Source organism: Solenopsis invicta, chromosome 1, assembly GCF_016802725.1.
Source record: "Solenopsis invicta isolate M01_SB chromosome 1, UNIL_Sinv_3.0, whole genome shotgun sequence".
Taxonomy (NCBI): Eukaryota; Metazoa; Arthropoda; class Insecta; order Hymenoptera; family Formicidae; genus Solenopsis; species Solenopsis invicta.
The window spans coordinates 32,516,062-32,540,987 of NC_052664.1; the positions used below are offsets into that span (position 1 = coordinate 32,516,062).

Genomic DNA, 24,926 nt, shown 5'->3' on the forward strand with positions numbered 1-24,926 from the left:
CGGCGAGCAGTAGTAATGGACAAGGGGTACCACAAGGATGATGGTCGTTGTGCGCGCGCGCGGGGTACCCTGGTATCCCACCTAGTCAGATTTCACCGTCAAAAATGCCGACGGCGTATTTGCTCGTTCCGCCACGACGCGGTCGCCGTGGACCACCCGTATTGCTCGCCACGCGAAAGTGGTTCTCAAACGGCCTCGCGAAAAGGATGACGGTTAGTGCGAATAAAGAAATAAAAACGAATTATTTTCTACACTCTGATAAAGGTACGAGAATCGACGATGGAATTTAGAGATCAACTTATTTCATTTTATTTTATTCAAAAAAGAGGAAAAGCGTGGCTAATACCGCGTGGCCTAATACCGATTTTACGACAGATATGCAATATTATTTTATTTTTATTTATCAATTATGAAGAAATTAAACATGACACGAATATATTACATTAATGCTATTAAATTTCAGTTTAATTTAATTTATCCATTTAAATAAATCCGAATAAAGATTAATTAGAAAAACTCATGTCGAACGAAAAATAAAAAGTCAATTTCATCTATGAATACGTAAAAATAATAAAACATTCATAATTTTATATAAACATGATTTTTTTATATAAAATTATAATTACATGTTAAACAAATGTAAAAAATATATATCATAAAAAATCTTTAGTTCAACATTATGTCAGAAGGCAATAGCAAGTAAGCTTTACAACGAGTACAAGAAAATAAATAAATACCGGTAATACAAGAGTTTCTTCTCTACTAGTGACTTAGTCATTATTTATCTTTATGTTGCTTATTAGTTTTTAAATGCTCGTTTTAAGTGTGGTTTTTAATTTTATATTTTATCAGAGTTGATGGTTGATATTTTATAGTTCTAAACGAAACGTCACATGATTAAAGATGGAAACAAGAAAGTTTATCTTGATCATTACATGCTTTACCATTTTAATTTAGGTAAAACTGTTGCAACAATGAAAAGATTGAGCAACATGTGGAGAAAATATTGTGTCCGCTGCTGTCTATAAAAAGTGATTTAGAAACGATGATATAAACGACAAGCCACGTTCTAGTCGTACAAGCAAGATGAAGAATAACGAATTAAAAGCTCGACGAAAACTGGGCTCAAACATTTAAAGGCTTTGCAGAACAGTTTGGAATTGATGAATCAACGATATCCTGCTATATGACTTTAATAAAACGATTTTAATATTATTCGAACTTTTGCAACCACTTAATATATTTGGGATCAAATATTCTTCTCTTTTAGTGAAAAGGAGCACTAAATACATATTAAAAAAAAAAAAAAAAAACAAACAGATCTACGGTGTCTCTTTACGAAAATCATTAAATAATCGGTACAAAACGCTTATTATTTTTTTATCCAGTTCTTTTAAATAATGTTAAAATTTAGAGATTTTTTTAAGAGAAATTACCATATAAAATTTTTTTGAAAAAATTGAAAATTAAAAAATAAAAATTTAATGTTATTGAAGTCAACATCTATTTCGAAAATTCCATTTTCAGTTTTCAGCTTTATGCGACAAACATGAGAGCTTTATGCACAAAACGAATAACATAATTTGTACTATTTCTTTGTAGACATCAAATATTTCAATAACTTTTTCGATCAAAAAATTTGCATGACGTACCTAATTGTTGCGACAATAATAGTAAGCTTATGCGTTTGTGAGTCGGCCTGTAGAATGCGGTCGGGTACACTGAGCGTAATAAAGACACTACTCTCTGCTCTACGAAGCAAGAAACGTGGCTTAACGGTGGAAAGCGGAGGAGAGGAAAGAGGTGGAGAAAGAGAGACAAAAAGAGAGAGACAGAGAGAGATAGTGAAAAAGGGCAGCATCGGCGACGGAGGGGACGGTTAGAGGAGGGGGAGGGGGAGGAAGAAGGGGGCTAGCAGGCAGGGTACATTTGCGAGAAAGAGAGAGAGGAGAGAAAGAAAGAGACGAGGAGAGGGCACCGGGCTTGATTTATCGACGAGGCGTCTCTGTAATTATTTCTCCGTCTCTGTCTCGTCCAACTCTTGGGAGCGAACGGCTCTCTCGCACCCCCTTACCCTCTCCCTCCCTCAACCCGTCTATCTGCACCCTTCCGGCTACCGTGATTGCGGTCGCGCGCTCGCATCTCTCTGCGCGCATCGGTCCCGCGCTCGCTCCGGGGCACCCTTGAATGGCCGCGTCGTCTTTCAGCTCTGTCGGCGCGCCTCATTCACCATTCCTCTCTTCTATTGTTTCCGCGAACTTCCCGCGAGCATCCTGAAGAACGGGGGTGGGTTTGCGCGGCGCGGCGGGAACGTTACATCCGTTTCACCACGACGACGACATCCGAGCTCTCTTTTGCGGCACAACGGAAATCCCAGGGGGGCTCACCTCTCTCTCTCTCTCTCTCTCCTCCAGGGAGTTCTTCAGGGTCAAACCGAAGGGTCAGCCATCGACGTTAATGCGATATCGTGGAGCCTTAACGATCGTGTCTTCCAATTGTGAAGAAGAGCTCAATTAAGCTGGGAATATAATGATTCCACTATTCGACCGTTGGGAAGCGATCGATATATCCGATCGTTTACGTTCAATCAGAGATTGCCGAAAGTTCTCGAGGAAGAGGAAACGAGAGAGAGAAAGAGCCACGCTCGAGTTCCGCCCTCTGTCTTGCGAAGAGAGGGAGAAGCAGGTGTATACGCTGGATACCCTTCATTTATATTACGGGGGATTTTCCGTTCTCATCTTACTCCGGGTCTTGCGATTAAAAGCTTATCAATTTAAATTAATATCAATATCCGAGGTTTATATTGCTATCAATTGTCTTTGTTTCAATGATTTGCATTTAAAGACAATCTGCATAAAATAGTTTTACGTGATACGATTTTATTCAATTTATTTCAATGCCGAAAATTTATCAACTTAAGTTTTTCTCCATTACCCTATGTTGATATTATTGATATTGATTAATATATTGAAGTACATTGATTGCTATTTCCAAGCAACACAATTAGATTCAAACGCTTAATAGATGACAAAAATCAATTTTCAATATTTAAACTGAAAGAAAACTATTTAAAATAAAATTACATTTTTACTCCAATTTACATATTACTAGAACTATAACAGCAAACTATCCGAACAAAATCTAAATTTATTTAGCTCGCAGAATTAGATTTATTAGGACTGTCTTGCAATGACAAAAGAGCTTCTGAAGAATGAAGAATCTTCTTAGATGACGTAAGCGTCTTATTTCGTTAAAAATACCTTCCACGATGTTATTATTCAAATTATTTATTCTAGATCGATCCTCTCATCAGAGTTGGATCTATTCATCTCCGGCAGGCGCGCAAGTGCAGACAGCTTTATGGCGTGTGAAAACGTAAGAACCACGTGGCCGTAGCCTCGTTAGGGGTCCTTGTTCCTGCGACACGCCCCGGCTGGCTGCGCGATGGTTCGAATCTTCGAGGAAATGCTTAGAAATTCCTGCGTGCGAGAAGAGTGTGCCCGCCCGCTTTCCGTGAGAGATTGATGGGCGGTTCTTCGCGGCGGCGTTCAATTCCTCGTTTCCTGCAACGAAATCCTGCAGGCGGTCTCTTTCTTCCCCTATCCCCGAATATTGGCCGGCAAAAAAAGACCTAAGCGTCGAAATGATTTTCAAATTTAAATTCCAAGTGAATTAACATTTACATCGAAAAAGAATTATATTTATGTATACAGATGAAACTTAGATAAGTTGGAATACGATTCTTAAGTCAAGATAACCTCCGTCAATTATTTCATAACAATTGCATTTTGTAAAAAAAGGCGAATCACAGATAGATCCTTGTCTTTTCTCCCTGTATTCCTCTCCCTCCCCCCACCCCACTCTTCTTACGTTCCCTGTCGAGGTCGCAAATCTGTATGCGAGTGAATGAGAGTCACTGGGATTGGATGAGGCTCGGTTCCGGTGAATGGTCGCGGTGGGTGGCCCGGTGGGCTCTCTGTGCGCCAAGCCAACCCAGCCAGCCAGCCAACCAGCGGTGGGCCTGCGTGCCTGAGCTGAGCCGAGTCTCGGATCTTCTCTCCGGAGAGTCGAGCCAAGCTGAGTCGAGCGAGAGCAGCCTCATCGTCCTCGTCCTCGTCCTCGTCCTCGTCCTCGTCCTCGTCCTCGTCCTCGTCGTCGTCGTCGTCGTCGTCGTCGTCGTCGTCGTCGTCGTCGTCGTCGTCGTCGTCGTCGTCATCGTCGTCGTCGTCGTCGTCGTCGTCATCGTCGTCGTCGTCGTCGTCGTCGTCGTCGTCGTCGTCGTCGTCGTCGTCGTCGTCGTCGTCGGTGACGATGACGGCGTCGTAGAGCCCCGTGCTCATCCCCTTGCCAAACCCAATCCCTTTCGCTGCAGTCGCTCGCAATCGCTCGCTCGCTTGCTCTCCGTCACTCTCGCGATACACTCCGTTAGGAATAGTCAGTAAAAGGTGCCACAAGAGAGTTCCTATATTGAGTAGCTGCTGGTCCACCCTTTCCCGGGCGGGCACCACACGCCACACGCTACTTCCTTTCTCCATCTCGCGGTTCCTCTCTACTATCCGTCCAGTGCGCATCAATCGCACGAGAGAACACACAGTACCGACTATTCATCCACAAGCACTTTATAAAGAATTCGACGAATCTTTCAGCGGTAAATCAATTCAATAATCTCTGGATCATAACTTGATTTAGATTATTTTAAGTTTAATAACTCATACTCAACATAAGTAAAGTCAGCTGAAATAAATAGAACTCACAAATCTAGAAATGAATAGAAACGAATCTTGTAACCTCGAAGCTGCAATCATTCAGGAAAAATAAAAGTTTACATAGCGCGCAGTAGAGAGTTAACATAATTAGTTTTATAGTGCGGTAGAGCGACTCACAAGATCGCGGCTCTTTAATAGCGGAGCGCTATTATCTTGTTACGGGGTGGTCCGTTATTAGTGATACAATAATACCACGTGATGGTGATAATCTGTGGAGTTATTATCTTATTTTTATAGTTTCGATGTGTGTGAGTATTAGAGTATTAATTTCCTCATGAAATTTCAGAGTTCGTGTCATTTTAAAAACAATTTTAAGAATGAAATATAAAAGATAGGAAATTGAAAATAAAAAGACATTTTATTTCGATAAACTCTATTTGGATTTCCCATTAAATGTTTTTTGTTAAAAAAACTCGGGAATTTTTAAGAATTTTTGTAGCCTCGAATTTTATCGAAAAATATTTGAGATAATCCTAAGAAACAAAAATGATTAAATTTAATAATAATAATAATACTTTAACAGTATGAGATAAGGCAACTAAATGCCAAAGAGCTTCAAAAATATTATAATCTATGATAAATCTTATAAGATGTTAAATCGCTGATTAAACCAAAAAGAGAGAGGTGGCAACTTGATAAATTACCCAAATTAGTTTTCTGGTAATTAGATAAACGTTTCTCTTATTCTTTTTATCCAACAAGAAATTAGTAGACTAAGCAAGAGGCATTCTATATCGAGAATGAAATTATATATCTAGTTGCAAATAGCAAATATTGTATCAAGAAAGTGTGTCGCACACAAAGTTATATATTTTAATATATTATAAATAATAATCAATTTATTATTTATTGTAAAATAGAAAATAATTAGTCGAGTTATAAGAAGTTTCTCCACCTTCCTCGCTGACTCATGAAACTCAGAATTCGAAAGACCACGAACTACAAAAGTGGCTCGATCAATCTGACGTACTTGAAACGGCCTGTACAGGGCCAAGGAAGCCGCCTTGTCGCGTTAGTGCGACAAGGACGAACGGAGGACGAAAGCACGACCGTGCACGAGGGCCGGCCCGAGTGCTTACATCTTCATTAGGCCTCCATGCCTTTCTGTGGGCGAGAGCGAGGAGAAAGAAAGAGAGAAGAGGAGAAGTAGACTTGCTGAGCGAGAATGAGAGGTGAGAGAATGGAGAGCAAGAGAGAAAGAGTGATCAGAGAAGAGAAGCCGAGAGGAAGAAAAAGGGCACGATGCGAAACGAGAGGAAGACGGAGCGAGAAAGATCGGTAAGAGCGAGCTAGAAGATCGTCGTCCAAAGACCCACCAGGAATCTGTTGTTGTTACACCGACGGACGGACGGACGGACGGACGGACGGACGAACGAACGAACGAACGAACGAACGAACGAACGAACGAACGAACGAACGAACGAACGAACGAACGAACGAACGAACGAACGAACGAACGAACGAACGAACGAACGAACGAACGGACGAACGAACGGACGAACGAACGGACGAACGAACGGACGAACGAACGGACGAACGAACGGACGAACGAACGAACGAACGGACGAACGAACGGACGAACGAACGGACGAACGAACGGACGAGCGAACGGACGGACGGACGGATGGCCGCATAAACAGAGGATCTCATCTTCTGTTTACTCGCAGTGCATTGTGCACGCGTGCTAACGCACGCGGCCCGCTATACGGATGCGACGATATCGGTTATCGTACGGAGGACGGCATCGGCTCGAGTCCGCGATTGTGATGCGGCGCGTGAGATGCAAAGGTTCGTTTTTATTTCTCTGACACACATACATACGCCGAAAAACGATCGAATGTAGTATGTGCGGAAGAGGAACCAATCGGCTTTTTAACGGCAACCAACTGGATCTTTTAATCTTTGTTGCTAAATTCTGAACATGTGCCGCATTATACGTAACGTGTTATGATTTCGATTTTAGAAAATAACTCTGGGAACATGAGCTTTATTTTTTCGGTCACCACTCGTTGAGTTTACTTCTAATCTCTAATTTTATTTCTATTCTTCTAATTCCTCTAAAACAAGTTTTCGGATGAACATTTGTGCGATAAGTATGGGATATCCTGTATACTCTTCAGTATATTTTGATACGCAAATAATTCCGCTTAGCGTGACGACGAGTCTCGCTCACACATAATTTCTTTATTGGTTCTAATTCTGGATTAAGTCATTTATATTAAACCGCTTTTAGACGAGACCGGCCAAGTGTTATCCTAGCTCTCATTCCGATTTTGCATCCTGTAGTTAGTAGCAGTAAATGCAAATTACGATCTAATGAACCTCATGTTATGAACGTTAAGAAGTTGTAATTTATAGGCTGCAGCTTTTGCATTAAGAAAACCTAGAGAAATTCTGTACATTAAAAACGAGTTTGCAGGTAGAATATTTATACTAAAAAGAAATTGTCGCTCTCTTACCCGTAAACGTAAAATGAACTATCCTCGTCTTTTTCCATCGCACTGTTCTCTCGTTCCTCTGCGAATGCTAAACGCTTTCCGCCACACACAGTTGTCCAAATGCAGAAAAAAGATAAGGACAGATATTGACGCGTGTGCCATTCACGTTTCAGTTTAATCTTCCGGTAATCTGCGTACAAAATGAACGAATTCCACGACTCATTGTCAAATAAAAAACGAGAATACTCTCTTCTTCGGGCAAAGGCAGGGACAATAATTTGACACTTAATAACGCAAACAATTTCTGTGAAATACATATTTTGTATGACTAAACGTTTCTTTAGTACTTCATTTTTATCGATATAGCGTAACACAATTAAAAGTACTATCATTAAAAACATATTTAATAAAAAAAGCAATACGTATAATAGATTTCTTGGATTGTGGCTTTGTTCTTGCTCTGTCGTTGTATACAAAATCTTTCTCCATTTCCTTGATATCGATTTTTGTCCTTTATTATTGTTCATTGATATGATCGACCAGGATCGATAATGCGTTTTTTGCTCTGATTAATAATGTACAACCAGCGTGTTCGATTCTGTCCATGGGGAAATTTTCTAAACTGAGAAGTCTCTGTCTTTCTACATACTTGCAGTTCATGATTAGTGTAACGACCAATAAGCTCTAGTCATTTTATTGGACAGAATCAAACACGCTGAGTGTACACCGTGCCAGTTTTCTCTTATCGAAAAAGCACAACGAATTTTGAAACGAAAGTACGGTGATTATAAGTACGGATGCAGGTGATTGAAAGCCGATCCGCGCTTACATCACAGTTACGTACGCCGATCATTGCTTGGCTCCCTCGAATGTCAGATAGTATTGACACCAAATTTTTTTCTTTACTTAGCAATAAGTGAATTCTCTCTCTCTCTCTCTCTCTCTCTCTCTCTCTCTCTCTCTCTCTCTTTCTCCGTATTTAATCTTTCTTAGAAAAATGCATTTTTCTGTCAATAAAAATTGTACAATGTCGAAACTGCAATGTCACTACGTTAGAGCATTAAAGTATTGGTATACTCCAGTTACCAAAATTTAGATAACATGACGCTAAAAGTTGCGATATACCAATTTTCGCTGTAATATTATTTGAATTTTATCAAAAATTAACGAGGCGACATAGACATTTCCGCCCAATACTTAGTAGATAACTTGGCAGATATGACAAATCTTAGATATTATATTGGTACAATTTGTATCTAAAGATGAAATATTCTAACAAATTTCGTGTTGTTAAGCTTAAATTAGCTAAGTAAGTTAGATAAGATTAACTTTAAATTAGAGTTTTAATAAATCTCTTAGTAATCATACTATTAACATATATTTTTATCTCAGTAACGCCGAATAAACTACTTGCGGTATTGTGAGAAAATGTATTCAAACCACGCAATGTTGGCGCAATCGTTTGGATTATTTACTGATGAGAATTCACTGATTACGATATAATATTAGCAGAAAAGTGGAAGAAGAGTTATGCGACACAGTGTACGGCACGGAAGGTCGAAGAGCGGCAAAGGGATCTAACACCTCCAACAAAGCTAGGCGGACGTTACGAGACGATGAACGTGCGTAAAGATGTACGTGCGTACACGCGCCTGTGTCGGTACCGGATATCCGTGAAGTGACTTGCGCCATACGTCGTATTCGGTCGGAATATGCGGGCGCAGTCTTTTTAGAAGGGCCGATCAAGCATGAGCGCGCGTCCGGTGAACGATGACGATTGCCCTCTCTGCAATTTTGCGATATGATTTAGAATCTACTTTGTTTTTTCTTGAAAAAAAAAAAAAAAACAGTCCCCTAGTAATGAATTGTTAATCATAAATGCTTCTAATTGAAAATATTATTTCCAAATCAATTTTAAGTATCATCGAAACGTTTGGTTGTTTTAATACGTTAAAGGAAACCATATTCTAATTTTTAAAACGGTTGATTACAATAAATAACGAGCAAATAATGTAGATTAAAAGTTAATGTTATATTATACTAAGTTGCACAGCGAGTAACTCTGCACATGAAAATCGCGTAACAGAAGTGCGTAGTAACACGTCATGCAATATTAATAACAATATAAATTCCTCGAAGGCAATAAACGTTAAGCTACACAATCACGCAATAGCGCAAAAAAAAACACCGAAAGACGAAGCGAGCCTCGGGCCAGATCGCAAATCCAACGTTCCGCGCCTCCTTTAACGATCCTTATAAATCCTTAACAGCGGCGGGTTTATCGCCGTGACTGCCGACAGCGATCGAGTTGCGACTTTCTTAGTTGCGGGAACCGATCGGGCGCATACCGATCGCTGAACCGTCATCGGTCGTGAAAGGTGAAAAGAATCATTTCCGAATTTCCGAATGTTTTACGTGAAGCACGTTTTCGAGAAGTGGCATTCTATCGGAGAAATTTGACGTATTAATGCTGTGATATTTATGCTTGATATAAAATTCTTTTAATTAGTCCGTTATATTTGTTTCGGTAATTGCCTACTTGCTCAAACATTGTCAACAAATTTTTTGTTTAAAAGTTTACTCATTAAACTTTAAATTTTTAAGAAAGATTATCCGTGCACCGTGAAAAAAAAAAGAGTTTGGTAATGACTATCAAATGCTGAGTGAAATAATACGAATTAAATATTTGATTAATAGATTAATTTACTTTATTTAATTTTACTTTTCTAAATGTTTTGTAAATATTAAAATTGGCTATACTTATTAAATAATTAAAAACGTAAAATAATATTTAGTTGTATTATTAATCAAATATTTAATTGGCATTCTTTCCCTCAACATTTGGTAGCTTACCAAACTTTGCAGATCTTTGGCTTCTCCATTGCAGACAGGATATTTTATTTATGAACAAATATCAAAATTATGAAATGTTGTTACAAGGTTATTAATGGGAATATTCTTTTCTAACATTTTCACAGAATTTCGTACATATTCTCAATCGAGCCTTTCACTCCGATTCGTCGTACCGTTATTACCGGGAAGACAAACATCGATGAGAGAAACACTTGTCCTCGGTGTGAAGTTTCACGGGGTCAAGTGTCATGGAAGGTTCGCTTGGACGGATTAGTCTCTGACGACGCAATCTAGGAGGTCCGCGGTATCTTCCATCCGATCGAAAAGCAGGACACGACTTGCCGTTTCTTCGTGCTAAGTCGAGCGCATCGAAAGAATCTCTATACAGTTACCCGTGACATCGACGAGGCACTCTTCTCTCTAGTCCCGACGAACGGAATGTTCGTTTGCCTCGTCGCATCGCATCGCGTCGACTCGTCTTCTGTCATTCTGCGCGACGCAAAATTCGTTACGGTTTCAAATATTTACCTCAAATGCGAGGGGCATGTATTAAGCAAAATATAACTATAATGCGTTCTTTAATGATTTATAATTTATGTGACAATACTACAATCACGACAATGACATTTTTTTAACACTGATCCGTCTACGGTTAATACTACGTGAGAAAAGAAAGTTATAGTCATTTTCGTTTGTCAACATTTACGCAACGACAAGAAGCGTGTCTCTAACGAGAGCAAGCGTACAAAGGATAAATCTTTTAGTCTAATATGCTTGCACGACTGACAAGAAAATGATTGAACTCTAATGTGCGGCAACCGTTCCATTGTTATGTAAAAAAACTAAGAATAAAACGTTTGCCCCCTCCGAAAAATTCGTCTCTTTTCCTTGCGAACTGTTCGCGTCGACATATATAAGCCAACGGGTGTTCGAATTAACGTTCGAGCCATGAGTAAATATAGAGGGGCCACCCAGCGTGTGTGCAACTAATGTAACGAGTGGTGGGAGAGATTCCACTCGAATCGTTTCCCTCTTTTTGCCCGCGCAGCAAGCGCATCCTCCTCTTTTTTCCTCCCCGCGGACGATTCATCCGTATTTCTCGCTCGCTCTACCCGTTTTCCACGCGCCGCAGCGCGCCGCAGCGCGCCGCGTGAAAATTTACGTCGTCGCGTTTAAGACTCCCTGCCGCACGAAGGGTTCCCTCCATTTGGCGGGAGTAATTAAACCGACGCTCTTAACGATTTTGTCACACTAATTTGTTTCTTTTTGCCATCGATATGTTTTAGAGAAATCAAAACTAATTCAGTTTTATTGTTACTACTCGTGATAACAAATAAAGACTTCAACATTTTTATTTTTAGTAATTTTTCAGGAGAAATCAGAGTTGATTTTTACTCCAAAGTGCGATACTCGATTGAAAAGACATACAAAAAATAAGAAACTTAAACTTCATTTTCTTGTTGTACGCTTTGTTTAATTTTGTTATTCTATATTCTTTCTATATTCTTTTGTGTATTTTTGCAATTTTAAACTTTGCAGTCTTGCAAAATGTGAATCGCAAGTGCAAAACTTTTAGTAAATTACGTCGTAATTATCTCTGCAAAGTAAATAAAATTTATAAATGTATCGTATTTTATTATTAATTATATTTTCATTAGAGCATATGTCTACTTTTTACTAAAATAACTTTTTATCCAGATAAAAAATTGCCGCCAAATTTTTTCCACTACTTTTAAATGCAATATAAAACAATCTATAATTTTCTCATATTTTTCTTAACATTTTGAAAAATGTTTTATATATCCTTAAAATGCGAGAGAAGAAAAATAAAATATTGCAGTGACAAAAGAACAATAAAGCATGCATGACAATCACTTACCCTGCACCCACAGTTGTTCGACCTTGCTGTTGACTTGCGCAGACTTGAGGGCAACGCAGAGGATCGCCAATGCGAGGACGGCCACGAAGAGCACCTTTCCCGCATGCCTCTGTAGGAAGTAGCCCAACTGGCTCAGCTGATCCTGTAGCCGTGCCCTGAGCCATACCACTGATCTCTGACCATCCGCCTTACCCTGGAAAGAAGATCGAGAGTTCGTGTGATGTTGTTACGCAATTATATGTGTAGCCTAAAATATGTTGCGATGTACAATGGACGCTGTTTCACGTTTATTAAGAGATTTTATCGTATACGCGACTCAACGAATTTTCTCTGCTCTTTTGCGAAGCAAAACTGGTTGAGTGACAATTAACTGTATATAAATAAATAAAATATTTAAATATTAGAGAAAAATTTGATCGCCAAGTGCGCACATGCTGGACAACATGCTTTTGCGTCGTGCTTTGGCGCTGATCTCTCGATGTGATAATATTGTTAAATATTCCATCCATCCGAACTTCTTTCTGAATCGATTCATTTTTTGAAAAAGGGATATACATCTTTCTCGAGATGTTCTCGAATCGTTACCGATTTTGGGGCGACCTGTACGCCAGGATAATTCCGCCGATATTACGCGGAATAAGAACGGGTGCAGCTGGTTTCCGGGAAAAATCGATGAATGGACTCAGAAGGTGAGAAGGGAGGTAATTGCCTCGAGGCCTTTAAATACGACGCGTGGGTTTGTAGAATGACAAGCGGCGATGGAAATGAGAAAAAGTGAGAGTGAGACAGAGAAGGTCACCAAAGGAGGAACGTGGACAGGGGAGGGTGAGGTTGGCAGTTCGGACTTTTAGAGCGAGGTTACGGCTGCTTAAACGAAACTGAGAAAAAAAAGAAAGGAGGAAAGAGAGAGAAAATACAGAGAAGAAAAGAGAAGGTACAAAGAGAGGAGTAATCGTACAAGGAGAGTCGGGACCTTACGGGAAGGAGAGGGGAGGAGAGGAGAGGACAGAAGGAAAGCCGCGCTTGCAACATTGCAAGCGGCAACGTTGCACACTACCTGGTGGCCGCTCTGACAATATGTACCATGGACCACCCGCAACAATGCCTATCTTTCGAGTCAAGAGGGAGGGAGAGGGATGCCTAATACAGAAAGAGACGAGGAGAGAGAAGTCGGCCGGAGTCTCGCTGTTACACTCTCGCTCGGCGCCTAAATAAACAAACACGGCTCGATTTATGACAAACAAGTACATATTTAGTTATAAGCAGTCGACACAGGATTAGGGTCTTCTACACGCGCCAGCGCCACTAAGTACCGTAATTATCGTCTGCGTTGTTACGCAATCCTTCTTTCATTTTTTCGCAAAATCGTAATTTTAAAGAGAGGGCTACAATAGCCGCTCTTCCAATACACGTGCTCAACTGCTCGAAACAACGAGAGAATGCGTAATGTAAAATAAAACCTGCGATAGCTATAAAATTATTTATGATCGCGAACGGTCGCCACGTGTACCGGAGGAGAGTAAAAAGATCTATAATGCTACCCTTTTGCACCGTGATACAGTTATGTTTTAAGAGATTTAACGCGCGCGCGCAGCTGATGGACGAAAATATGGATTATGCGCGCGGGCACGTATCTCGGGGCGGTAGCCACGTCGGGATATCGGATAGCAAGGTTTTCCAGCCAATTAACTCTCGTGGCGCGGGCCCGGGACTTGATGGGGCAAAGGAGGGGGGAGGGTCTGGGTAATTCTAGACGCGCGGACAATCCGCCACATGGTGCGTCACTGCCACCGCGCGTTAGCGGATTCACCGTGCTACGCGCCCAACCTGAGTTTCGCATTTCCGCGTGACTTTTGTCCCGTGTTTCTCTCGCCGGAAAGACGTACAGCCGGCGGATCGCGCGATACCGATATCTCGGTACTCAAAGTACCGGTACACTTCGCGCTATTTTAGAGTCTTTACAAAACACATTGGTATTTTAGTTACCAGCATCTTAATATTTATCGAGAACCTTTAATAATGGTCGTACAGTAGTAGCATAATAATATTTATTAACAATATTATTTTTACTTAAGGTGATGCTGGTCTGTCGTCTGTATTACCAACAAAAATATTTTATTTTTGTTAAATAAATTATATTTTGTATTGGTCTTACAGAAATATAATTCCTTTTACAGAATTAAAATGCTCATGTATATGGCTCCGATCCATCTTTTAGCAAAAACAGAAAAAACCTAAAATTACAGTTTTTCTTATCGATTTCTACTTTAACATGGCGACTAAAACCATTAATTCGCAGATACGTTTACTTCGTAGAAACGTTAGTTCGGTTAGTTAGGTTAGATTAAATTAGGTTAGTTATGCACAATAAAGGCACAGCCAGGTGTAGAATAAATGAATCAATGATGTTGAATCGTTGGAATTAAGTCAGGAAGCCTAATTTAAGCGAATAGAATGTTTGACAAATTGTGTGTATGTGTCATGAGATCTTGATGTAACAATATGTAGGTGTCTGTTGATGTTTCATAAATCGTACGTATGTAAGTTGAGTTTATCAGTAAAACTGACAACTCCAACATCGCCTTAATCTTTCCTACGAGATTTTTCTATCGCATAACAATGTGATATTGTAAAAAATAAAGAAAAATATCAGAAATTAGTACATAATTATCGTACTATTTCTTCGATAAGCATCAAAGTGGAAATTTAGATTTTTAATTCTTCAGGCCTTTACGAGATACAAAAATTTATATACATAACGCTACTCTGAAAATTGACTCCAAATTTATTGGAGAATCATTATTAAAGTTACGATAGGAAGTTGCGAGACACTCTGTATACCATCGAGAGAGCACACACCGGTATTTTCACCGACCGTTTCAAGAAAGAAACCGAAAGGACGAAGAAGAAGAAGAAGAAGAAGAAGTAAAAGGAAGTCGAGACGCCACGAGTCGCTCTCGAGACGTCTATATAGCGTCCACACACGCGGCAATGCGCGAGAGAGGGAAGGGGAAGAGTGAACGAAGAGGGGAGAGGAGAGCTAAAAGCAGGGGGTGAAGGGGGGGAGGGGCAAAGATGGTTCCCCCCTTTTTCCCGTAAGTGGTCTCTCTCACCGCGGGCCTTATGGGGTTTCTCCCGGTGGTGGGCAGTATCTACATATTACAAGCTCGCGGCGCGGAGACCACCGTCGTTGACATAAGATCCTGTTATGCTGTCTGCTATCTCTCGGCGCAGCTCGTGTCGCGCCATAAAAAACATTAAAAGTACGAGTAACATAAATTCGTTAAGCGCGGCGGCGGCGGCGGCGGCGGCGGCGGCGGCGGTCGCCTCGCTTCTCTCGCGAGAGTGCCCTCCTCGAGAGACGAGCGCTGATCGCTTGCTCGAACACTCTCACCCTCTTCTCCTCGTCGGGCTCTTTGTGTCTTCCCTATCTTCACTCTCGTTGCGATTCTCTTACCTTATTGCCTATCGATTTCTCAATCATTTCTGGTTGAGTTACTCTTTAACTTTTTTTCTAATTCTTAAAAGGTGTAAGTTAATCCAAGCTTAAAGTGTAAACAGCAAAAAAATTAATGGAGCCCCTTCTCCCCGACTGGGATTTAGAAATCGGAATTCTTTATTCTCACACCTGAATAAAAAAGATTTTATAATAGCTACCAAGTATTGAGGGAAATAATGCTAATTAAATATTCGGTTAATATAATCAAAATAACTTTTTCTAAATATTTAGGACGTATTAGCAAACGGTTTATTATATATTCTATTAATTATGTTCGACTTAATACTTACTAAATATTTCCAAAAATAAACATTTAATTATATAAACATTTAATTGGCACTATTTTACTCTTCATTTGATTAAGCTATTATTAAACTCTTTTTTTTTTCAGTGTAGCAGTCCCACTGTTACTCTACAACTGCTCTATTAAATTATAATTTCGCTAATTAAAAATTTTATTTTCTATAATGCATTCCTCCTTATTGTATATGAAAAAGATTTTGAGAAAAAAAGTGTAGCTTGATCTGATGTCGATCTGATTATGAAATACAACATATCAATTTATTTTTTCCATTAGTATCTATTTAGAGAAGTTCTCATGGTAAAATCATAAGATAAGACAGTATTGATACATATAAGATCAATATTGGTACAATCGTAAAAGTATCTACTATTTGTATGAACCGATTGACAGCTGATACTGCGCAGAGAGTACGAATTTACTCGAGAATGGATTAAAAGAACGCAATTCCTATTCAAAATAATAGCTCCTCAAATAACGTAAAATATTGTGAGAAATTATGCGTTATGTTCGCGGATCACCGGACATTTGATTTCGGATCGATACGATACTCCAACTCGAATCCAGGTTTCGTACTCAGTGCGATCAACTCCGATAGCACACGCGATCTTTTGCCGTCCTTTCGCTATGTAACCAATATTCGTTCTTTCAAATGTATCATTAATCAAGTATTCATTTCGCATACTTGCGAGAGTATTTATTCATATTTTTGATCTCTCTTCCGCAATGCATCTGCTGGACCAACATTACCCTAAATTTCTAAGGACTGCGTCAGAAAAATTGATGAGGTCTTACAAGATACTCAGATCTACACAATCATCAATTTTAAACTTAAATTGTACAATTGCAAGAATCGATAAAGGACGAGTGATAGATTTTATTTATTTTTTTTCTATCAAAGTTATCGTAGAAGTGTTAACCTCATACAGTTAAAAAACCTATAGCTATAGAAAATAAATACTGACGAAACGTCGCGGGCTAGGTGTGTCCCTTTTCTTTCATTTTTATTTCTTCCAGTTATGTCGTGAATTCCAGAATACTCCGTGTGCGCGTGCACGTAACTCACCGCGCCATGCCGGATGAACGAAGAGATTCTTGCGGTAGGTACGGCTCGAAAGTGTCCGCAAGAAACTTGATCCAGCCGGCGCTCTAATCGACCGGAGAATTCCATGGCGTGATGTCTATTCGAAAGGGAAATCCAAAGGTCGAATTCCGGACTGAAAAGAGCTTTTGAGACCGTTGATAATCGCGATAATTCCCTCCCTCTTTTATATTTTGATCCCACAATTATCACCATTGCAAAGATATCTGCGAAGTTAAGAATTTTAATATATAATTGGCAATTTTATTTCCCCAAAGAACTCTAAAATATCCAACAAATTTGAAATAAAATTCTAATAAAACATAAATAGTAGATGTTCAAAGATTAAATGTCTTTCGTTACGCGGAATTAATAACAATCCTTTGATTTTAATCAGTATCGATTTCAGTTGTAAATAATTTCGGTAATGAGACGGCATTATTTTCGAAATTAACAAAAATTTTAATAGAACCGTAGGAAAAGTTTTCACTAGAGATATTCAATCTCTTTTTATTCTCTGTGATAAAGTAAGTTGTAAGCAAGAAGATGAAACAGGTGATGCCTCCTGTAGAGGACATGATCTTTCAACATAAAGTTGTCCACGGACGACTCTATTTGAACTCTCTCTAAGGACTTTAGGGAAATGTATACGTATTATGAATATACATATATATACAACGGGAGCCAGATACAAGACGAGCATGACGGACGGAAGATGAAAGGCATCCGAACGACTCTAGCTCGTGTGGGCGTGTATCCTTCAGCAAGGATGAAAGGGACGGGCCGACCCTTAGGCGCATCGATGTCCGGCACACTCTTTCCCCCTCCCCCTTCCTCTTACACGGGTTGTCTCTTACGAAACTTGAGGAAAAGCGTGACGGTCGGTGTCTTTAAGAGTTTTCACATGTTAAAAACGCGTGAAAGCTTCCAGCTGTTTTATGATTCGCTCATAAGATTGATTGCACTGTACAAATCTAACATCAGTCAATCACTCACTACCGTGATCGTTTCTGTGAAAAAGTCAAATTCCACTCACAAGCCTCAAGTTTTTAACTTGCAAAATTCGAAAATTTATTATTTGCTAATTTATATCTGTTTTTCGTTCCCATAAAAAAAGGAGAGGAGAATAATAAGAATAGTTAAAGCGAATTAATTGCTTAATTACGGGTATTTTTATTAATTTTAATTTTAATTTTTATCAATTTCGTAAAATTTTTGATGTTAGAAAAGGAAGCAAACATGTTCCTAAATGCGTAAATGATGATTAAAATTGATGAAAACTTTAAACAATCGTCTAACGTGTGATTTGGAACTGATCTTTCGCGTGTTATAATTCATGTAATGAACTATTTACTCCTAACGTGTAATTTCCCATAATCATATGTCACATATTAAAGTCTCTTCATGATATTCCTACACTCGGATTGCAGAGCATACAAAGCAGTAGAAAGAGAAATTAAAATAAATAATAGATATTTTTCTTGCGATGTATTGTATAACTGTTTTCTCACTATTTTATTACGTGACTGTACATAGAATGAAGATAACCTAAGCACAGTCTTGTGAATCGAATATAATTTTTTGGTTAAATATTGCAAAAACTTGGATTATTTTTATCAAGAGTTATTTCATTGGATAACATAAAATATCAATAAAATTTTCTATATGTTGAAGAATCAAGTAGGTGATACATATATCTGGCCAATCCTAAGGTAAACTACACGTGTTGCGTACGATATGTTTTTATCTAAAAGAAGATGTGCAACCGCATTCTCCGGCCATCAGACTATGGAGGGATAAACTTCTCGGAAAAGTAGAATTAAACTGTTTGCCTTCCCTTCTCTCCCCGTCCTTGAGTTGTTTCCATGGGGAAGAGGGACCTCGTCTGTCCCAGTTCCGTGACTCACTCTATACACACGGTATTTCAGAAATACCGTGTGTCCTTTCAATGAATTCTAAAGTCAATAACAAATTTTAAAGTTGTTTGACGAAAATTTGGAGATAAATATTTATTGTAAATAGATAAATATTTATCACGCGTGCACTCAAATATTTCTTTAAATTTCTTTCAAAAATCTTTAATTCAACGTTTAATTTTTTTAATGGTTAAGCTGGAAGAAATAAAATGTATAAAACATGTACATATACAAAATTATATTAAAAACATAATTTGTATTAATCTAAATGTTACCGAAATAACTAACATAAAAAAGATTAATCTAAGTTTATGGAAATTAATACTAACAAGTCCTTTTAATAAAAGCCAAGGTACAAAAAATTATTATATAATTATTTTAAAAAATTTGTTTTAAAAATAAAGATTGAACACACACACACACACACACACACACACACACACAAAGAGAGCGAGGGAGAGGAATAGGTCCTCTATTGATTCGTCAACTATTATTGCTCATTTTCAATGTCACACACCACACGCGCAAACACACACGTACATACAGATGCGCAATAATTAACTTGTCAATATTGAAAAAAAGATTCAGCCAGCTTGTGTTCGATAAGACATTGTGAGACACCCTGTACACGAGTTTTCATGGGTCGCCTTGAAGGTGGTATGCGCGCCGCACGTCTCCACCCTCTCGTAGGTATTATTAGTGTTGGAAGTCTCTCACACGTAGCGTCGGCGCCCTTTAATCTCACTCTCACACATGTGCGCGTGCGTGAATGCCCGGTATTGTGGAGCCGCACCGCTTTCAGCTGCCAGAAATTAAGACACAGATTACGGAATAGTGTGCCCGTACGCTATTTCGTGCCGCTGGCATTTATCTTCGATCGTGATCTTTACGGGCGATCGTCTCGGATCAGCGGTGACAAACGCGCGATGCGTGCCTTGAGAGTCGGTCGATAGATTTCCGTCGTAAACATCGCACTTGATCGACGACATTATAGGAATCCTCCAATCCTGTTAGGTCATTAACGACAAGTATTCCATTCTTGAAATTTCATTACCAATTTTATTACATATACAGTCTTTTTCTTATTCGTAAGCAAAATTTATCTTTGCATAATAATGCGACAAAAGTATATCTTTAATAATTATTGAAAGTTTGAATTTTGAAAATAAATTTCTAAATTCATAAAAAAATTTATGAAGTATTAGGAGTATAAATAAGTTTCCGCCGTTTTTTATCAAAAATTGGGCATTTATTGTGAAAGAACGTACCTAATGTTTTATTCGAAGTATTGTCCATCGCTAGCCACTACTTTTTCCCATCTTTCTGGCAGCATACGGATACCGCGTCGGAAGAATGCTTCATCTTTTGAAGCTATCCACAAATCGATCCAATTTTTTGTATCTTCATATGATGTGAAGTGTTGCTCAGACAGGCCATGCGCCATCGATCGAAACAGGTAGTAATCAGAAGGAGCAATGTCTGATAAATACGGCGGGTAGGGTAAAACTTCTCAATTGAGTGTTTCCAGGTAGGTTTTGACCGGCGCCGCAACATGTGGACGAGCATTATCATGCAGAAGAATAACTTTGTCGTGTCTGGAGTAGTAGTGGGCACGTTTTTCCTTGAGTACTTGGCTCAATCTCATCAATTGTGTTCGGTAGAGAGCCCCAGTAATGGTTTCATTCGGTTTGAGCAACTCATAATACACGACACCAAGCTGATCCCACCAAATACACAACATGAGCTTTTTTCCATGAATGTTCGGCTTGGCTGTCGATGTTGAAGCATGGCCAGGTGGTCCCCATGATTTCTTCTTCTTTGGGTTATCGTAGTGGATCCATTTTTCATCACCAGTGACTATACGATGCAAAAAACCCTTTCGTTTATGCCTGGCAAGCAACATTTCACATGTGAAAAATCGGCGTTCAACGTTTCTCGGCTTCAGTTCATATGGAACCCAGTTTCCTTGTTTTTGAATCATTCCCAATGATTTTAAGCGATGTGAAATTGCTGGTTGAGTCACTCCTAATGTAAGTGCAAGTGCTTCTTGCGTTTGGCACGAATCTTCATCTAATAATGTTTCCATTTCCGCGTCTTCGTACACTTTCGGCCTTCCGCTACGTTCTTTGTCTTCGACGTCAAATTCACCGTTCTTAAACTTGTGAAACCACTCACGGCAACTTCTCTCACTTAAGGCAACCTCACCATATGCTTCTACAAGCAATCGATGCGCCTCGGCTGCAGATTTCTTCAAATTAAAGAAGTAAATCAAAAGCTCTCGCAAATGACGCTTATTCGGCTCAAAACTCGACATTTTCGGACGAAAAAAGATATATGATGCTGATACAAAATCGCTAATATTTTAAGGTTATGTTGTTGCCAGATGTCCAACCTTACGATATAACGTTTTACAACAGACAATTTCAACCATAACATACTAGTGGCGCCATTTTTTGTGAAACGGCGGAAACTTATTTATACTCCTAATAATTTAAAAAAATATATGAAAAAATCTAATGCTTTTTTTACATCAATCGGGTACAATATTTCAAAAAGAAAAAATGTATATTTATAAAAAATAAGAATTGTTACATAAGTAAAATAATTGATAATTTTCAGAAAATCTTCCAATTATTTTTTAACTGCATTTAATAATATTTATAATCTTAATAAACAATTGAGATAAATGTTTTTCCCATCGATCTAATAATTTGCAGATGTAGCAAAAAAGTTCTGCATACGCGAAATATATAGGCACCGAGATGGTGGCAGCAAATCGAGGCCAGTACCCCGTGGTTGAATCGTTCTTGGTGAACGTAAACAAATTGGAGTAAATGAACTCTGGCGCGCGAGCGCGTATGTGTGACGTGGTAATGATAACGGATCCACGTATTCTGTAAACATTCGGGCTGCGCGGGCGCTCACGCATACGTACGTGCGTGCGTGCGCGCGTGCGTACGTCCGTGCGATGCAAGGCCAAGGTTGATCCAACGCGATCGAGTTGCATTCTCAATGAGAACAAATCAATTTTGATCAATGCGCTCGACGCATTTGGATCCGTTAAAAGCGAAACTACATTACTATATATTTCATTGACGAACGAATCGAGATTAAACTAACAATGAGTAAATAGCTCGTGTTTGCCAAGCAAGGAAATTGTTATAAAGGTCAAGAAACGAGTAAATTAAAATTACTTTAACGTTAAAAATTTTTAACGTTAAAGTAATAATTCTTAAATTTATCTCCAATTAAAAGATTTATTGGAAAAAATTTATTGTAAAAAATTACCCCTTAATTTACTTGTTTCTTGGCCTTCTAGTTCCGAGAATAGACGTTCCCGCGAATTTGGAGTGCGATTATATGCACGCGTACGCAAAACAGCTTTTGTATTATAAGAAAAATAAAATAGAAGTTTAAAAGAAGTTGTTAAACTTGCTTAAAATTAAATAAATAACTTTTCTTGTATTGCTAAATATCATAATAATTAAATATTAGAAATTAAATAGAAATAAAATATTTTGCTGACTGCTTATTTAATGAACTTTATGACATTTTATTATTTCTAAATACTAAAGAAATTTTGTAATATTAATATAATTTACTTGTCTAACATTTATAAACATTTACTTTTTGCATACAATACAGCATTAATTAACGATAAAAAAATATTAAGTTAAAATTTTCTACATTAAACTTGTACGATCCTTATCTTTTCTATCATTAATCATTCTCGTATTTATCTAAAATCATATAAATAACTTATAATTACTTGAAAAAATCGATCCACAAATGAACTTGGATGTATTATGTATACAGCATGATTAATAAAATAAAAAATAGTGAAGCTATAGGTGTTATTTAATATAATGAAGTGGAAGTAGTAAACACAACTGCGATAATTTAATCTTTTTTCTCTATTAAAATATTTATTTTATCGGTATGAAGAAGTGCTTTATCGAGCTCTAAATTAAGTTCATTCTCGTGAGAGATGAACACTAAGGTATACGACGATGGCAACGTCAAAAACTGGGTTGATAGCATTATTTTCGACGAAACACGCCACGCTTCTACTTGCACGTCTCCCCCCCTCCCCCTCCTCGATACTCTCCGGCACCGACGAAACTAATTCATCACGTTCCATTATCATCTCGCACATAAATCCTCCCAGGGGAGTCAGTCTCCCTGCTTTGTAGAGAAGAAAAAGACGAAGAAAAGGTAACACAGGCCCGTATGCATGCGTCTCTCCGCACATACGCACGCACGCACGCACACGAACGCACGCTCGCCTTGTGGAGGCCGGGGCCACTGACTCACTGACTCATTCGGCATAAACGTGAAGCACGAAGAGGCTCTTCTGCGGCCAATCCGCTTCGTCGTCGGAAAGAAAAGTGGAGCATCGACCTCGAATTTTTATCTTTTTGTCTCCCGCCGATTGTTACCACTTTTCTTCTACCGACGATCGGCGCTCTCGCGCATCGCTCGATTGTGCAATCACGCCAATTGCTGCGACGCAGAATCTTAAAAAATTCTTCCTTCTCTTACATCCTGCTTTGTACGAAGTCTTATACAAAAATTTATAAGATTGCCAAACTTGAAAATATGCTATTGGTTAAAGCCTAAATCGACAGTAAACTGTAACTATATATAATACAAACTCATATTTGTTTAACCCTTTCATTCCGAAGTAAGGCGAACCGTTCATCCCATAAATGAATAGGACAAGAATTATAATTAATTTTTTTTACTATTGTTTTAAAGATCCTATGTTGATACAAATAAAAATAAATAATACTGTATTGGATGTACGCATTGATATCTTTATTACATTTTAATATCATTTTTAACATTATAAACGTGTAATATCTACGGAAAATTTTTTGGAATCAGCCGTACGCTGATCATTTGGGAATACACGTTTGGGAAATTAGCATGGAAATCAAAAGATTAAATTCAAATACAAAATCGAGATATTAATTTAAAAATTATAAACTTCGACTGAACAGAATTTTAACAACATATAAATTTTTATCAACGTTTTATCAATATTTCTATCAATGTTTACTCAAGTATTGTATTCCTTGATTTTAAGAAATACGTAGCTATGTCACTATTTCGATTTAAGTTTGCCATAGTAACGGTTAAGTATTAGAAACACTGCACTGTACATCGTTATTACTGAAAATTACTATTCAATGTCTCCAAAGTCTATTTCAGTGGAGATACAAGGGAAAATGCGAGATTTCAATGAGACGACCCGGTACATCTACGATGTGGAAATCGCTCGTGCGACCACCCAGCGCGACTATCATGAGCAAAAAAGTTCGCAAGGCTTGCTACTCGCTTGGCCTCTTATTATAGGAGCACGTTTCTCGGACCATCGGCCGGGATACGTCGAACGCAATTGAAAATAGCACCAACATGAATGTAATGTAACATCCTTTCGTCACAGTGGACGGATATAAATTAAAGACGACGCGGACAGACAGAAATTAAAGATATTATTGCAAGAAAACTTGGATATTCCGTAATCTTGCGTAACGAGCGTAACAAGTGTACAAGAATTACCATATGTACATACCTTACTCACAATTTAGAAACGCGATGTTTCTGCCAAGTCAGAAATGCCGAAAGGCGAAGCACATGTTACAATTTATTATACAGAATTAAGTGTTTTTCCATCAGTTTGCGTGCTGAGATACGTTATTTCCTCGTGAACAACGAGAGCAATCTTAGTAGAGGCTCTCGGATCCTTGATCGATAAAGGAAAACGAATCGATACTAACGCGCGATCGTCTCGAATCGAAAAAGACATCCTCGCGATACCGTCCACTTCACGTGCCACGCACATTTTTGTTCGCGGGAAGGATGATTTCGCGTGCCTAATCTGCCGGCTCCGCGCGCGCGCGCGACAAGTCCTTCGAGAGATCCCACTTGTTGCAGAAGAAATGTCACGGATGGCGCGTCTGAATCCTACGGGCCTCGGCAGGAAGTTAATCCTTCGGTCTGATATCTTCTAAAAACGTGTCTTGGGACCACCCGTATTCACGTGAAAACTTTGACAGCTAAGTCCTCGCATAGTCCCGAAAAGATGCATGTCTACAGGTGTAGAAGCGCGCGAATGAGATTATTATAAGCACGATGCACCAAGATATTTTGGAAATAGATAAACTGTCATGACGATTCATAATTTTCC

General features: G+C 38.7%; 1 protein-coding gene across 1 annotated transcript in view; it reads right to left on the reverse strand.

Moving 5' to 3' along the window:
* The window catches only part of LOC105198669 (protein patched), a 43,696-nt gene that overhangs the window by 15,287 nt on the left and 3,483 nt on the right, over positions 1 to 24,926 (reverse strand). Inside the window, exon 2 of the mRNA XM_026134450.2 lies at positions 11,937 to 12,129. Coding sequence (XP_025990235.1) covers positions 11,937 to 12,129 — 193 coding nt within the window. The remainder of the gene's footprint in view (positions 1 to 11,936; positions 12,130 to 24,926) is intronic.